We start from the raw sequence: 2258 nt of genomic DNA, 5'->3' as shown, positions 1-2258 counted from the left end.
TCGAGGAACTGATCGCTTCCGGTCGCGAGATGCCGTCCGGTGGTGCTGCCCGACCGCTGCCGCCGAGGAGAAGAAGGAGGAAATGACAACATGGGCTTCAGTCTCTTCGAATAAGGGATTTCCCCGTGGCCGGATGGCTCCTGGCGGTTGCGCTGGCGTTTTTGCCAGCACGGCACTGTGTCGTGCAGTCGTTTCGGAAGTGTGCTAACTATTTATTTTTATGAAATAAATGCAACAAAATAAATGGAAAAGAAAGAAAGATGCATCGGCACATACATAAAAGTGCAATTATTTTTTCGAATTTTTTATTTGGCTGCGTGTTGATACTTTTGGCTTTGAGTTTCTTGAATAAAAAAAAAATAAAAAAAACTATCTTCTGCTTGTGTTTATGCTTCCCACGATCAGCTGGTCGTTCATGATTGTTTGACATCACGACGTCGGCTGAGAAGACCAGATCCTCAAGGATGGCATCGTCCTCCGGGAACAGGGGCCGGGTCGTATGACATCGCAGCGAGTGTTGGGAAAGCAACAGTAAGCTTCACATCGACGAAACAAGCCGGCAGCTGGAGACATTTCTGACAGGCCTCCTGGTACTTGGGGGGAATGGCGGTGAAAAGACAGGTCCCAAATTTTGGTCTGTGGATGGCGATAGCGAAATTAGTAACTGCTTCTTCACCATCTTTTCAATAATCTTACATCCAACGTGGCATTTCTCGGCTGACATGGACTGAATTGTTGAATGCGTCCGCCAGCAGAAACCGTTTCTGATATGACGCCTTGAAGAGTTGATCGTTCACTGTGGGTGCAGAGAAAACAAAGTTATGAGCTGCATTTTCACCAAATTTTCAAAAACTACCTTCATCTTGACGTGCATCAGGTCGACCGAAGAGAGCGCTGTGATCGATGATTTCTTCTAGCGCGTCGTTGCTGGCCGGTAAAGTCCGATTCCTGTTGTCGGGCTGGCAGGATTTCTTCCGGCGGCAGAACATCACTTGCGACCTCGCTTGCGACAAGTACTATAGCAAGTCCACGTCCTCGTCCACGTCGATAGCGTCGATGGAAGAAGCAGCCGGAACGTGATCGCACAGGGAAGATAACACGCAGACGGTACACTTGAGCATGTTGTTCCGCTCGGATATGGTATGGTTGGTGTGTGGTTCCCCCATCGAGCACGCCGACAAAGTTTTCTCCCGCTTGCGGCTCAACAAAAACAACAACAACAATTGTGCGCAATATCGAACTGTCAAATCAATGTGGTGTAAAAATAGGTGGCGATGTTTTGATCGTAAACAATCGTTAATTTCTCGTTAATTAATTAATTTCAGCAGTTAATTAATTAAATTATTAAATTTTTTACTACTGTCCCGCCCCTCGGGGAAAAAGGTGTTCTAATGATGAATCGGAGATAACAAGCAGCGACATTAGGAAAGAGATTGTTGATGATGCTACCGGATCAAGAGGAGTCGAAAGCGATTTAATAGGGAGCTGATCCTTTTTGCTGCAAATTTGGTGAGATCAAACCGTTATAAAACTTGTACTTGTCAAACACATTTACAAATTAAATAATACACTACAGACATTCACACTCACTCCAACATACATACAATTCATTGAATTCATAAACAACGCAACTATTGTCATCGACCCGGCCCTATTGAATACCCCTATATTACACTTAAATATGCTGATTTACTCATTACAACAAAAAGTTAACATATTAACTAGGTATACTTTTTCAATCGGTCGTTTTAATTTAGCTTCTACATCTTACATTTAAATAAAACAAATATACCTATAAATAATGAATGTTCACTCCGCATCGCTGTAATAGTTTAAAATCAAGATTCCAATTATGCGTTAAATCATTTCAAACCTCGAATTTCGCTTAAACATAAAATAATTTAAAGAAAAATATAAACTTCTCTGTACTCTTACAGTCGGTAGCTTGAGTTTAACAGCAGACATGTTAAAACTGTGTTTAATCAGCATTGCTTTCACCTGAATTTCCTCATTTTTTTGTAACAGTCAATTTATTCATGCACGGCTTCGTCGCGTTGTTTCTGCCGTGGTTTAAAATATAAAAAATATAAATCATGCATCTTTAACACTATACAATCACAAGTATAAGTTTAATAATAAAAAAACTAACTCTACTTGATTCGCCCGCAATACCTTTCGGGGTATATCCTAGGGTTCTACCTCTCCTACTAAAAAAAACATCTACACTAAAACCCCGGTTTACGCTCAGGCGTTACGCT

General features: G+C 41.6%; 1 protein-coding gene across 1 annotated transcript; it reads right to left on the bottom strand.

Annotated features, from left to right (window-relative positions):
* Window positions 1-348: 348 nt before the first annotated feature.
* Window positions 349-1378, bottom strand: LOC119767607. The gene is made up of 3 exons (XM_038256536.1): window positions 857-1378; window positions 697-796; window positions 349-636 (listed from the first exon to the last, which is right to left on the bottom strand). Exons 1-3 carry the CDS (start codon window positions 987-989, stop codon window positions 459-461), a joined length of 411 nt encoding a protein of 136 aa, XP_038112464.1. The 5' UTR covers window positions 990-1378; the 3' UTR covers window positions 349-458.
* Between the last annotated feature and the right edge of the window lie 880 nt (window positions 1379-2258).

Source organism: Culex quinquefasciatus, chromosome 2 (genome assembly GCF_015732765.1).
Source record: "Culex quinquefasciatus strain JHB chromosome 2, VPISU_Cqui_1.0_pri_paternal, whole genome shotgun sequence".
NCBI lineage: Eukaryota > Metazoa > Arthropoda > Insecta > Diptera > Culicidae > Culex > Culex quinquefasciatus.
This window is presented reverse-complemented; position numbering and strand designations above follow the sequence as displayed.

What these genes read in the sequence shown, in the direction of transcription:
- LOC119767607 (XM_038256536.1), bottom strand. Translation starts at nt 989, where the DNA reads ATGTTCTGCCGCCGGAAGAAATCCTGCCAGCCCGACAACAGGAATCGG. An exon ending in TGATGCACGTCAAGATGAAG is followed by an intron (nt 797 to 856) that starts GTAGTTTTTGAA and finishes CTGCACCCACAG; the next exon opens with TGAACGATCAACTCTTCAAG. An exon ending in CGAGAAATGCCACGTTGGAT is followed by an intron (nt 637 to 696) that starts GTAAGATTATTG and finishes CGCCATCCACAG; the next exon opens with ACCAAAATTTGGGACCTGTC.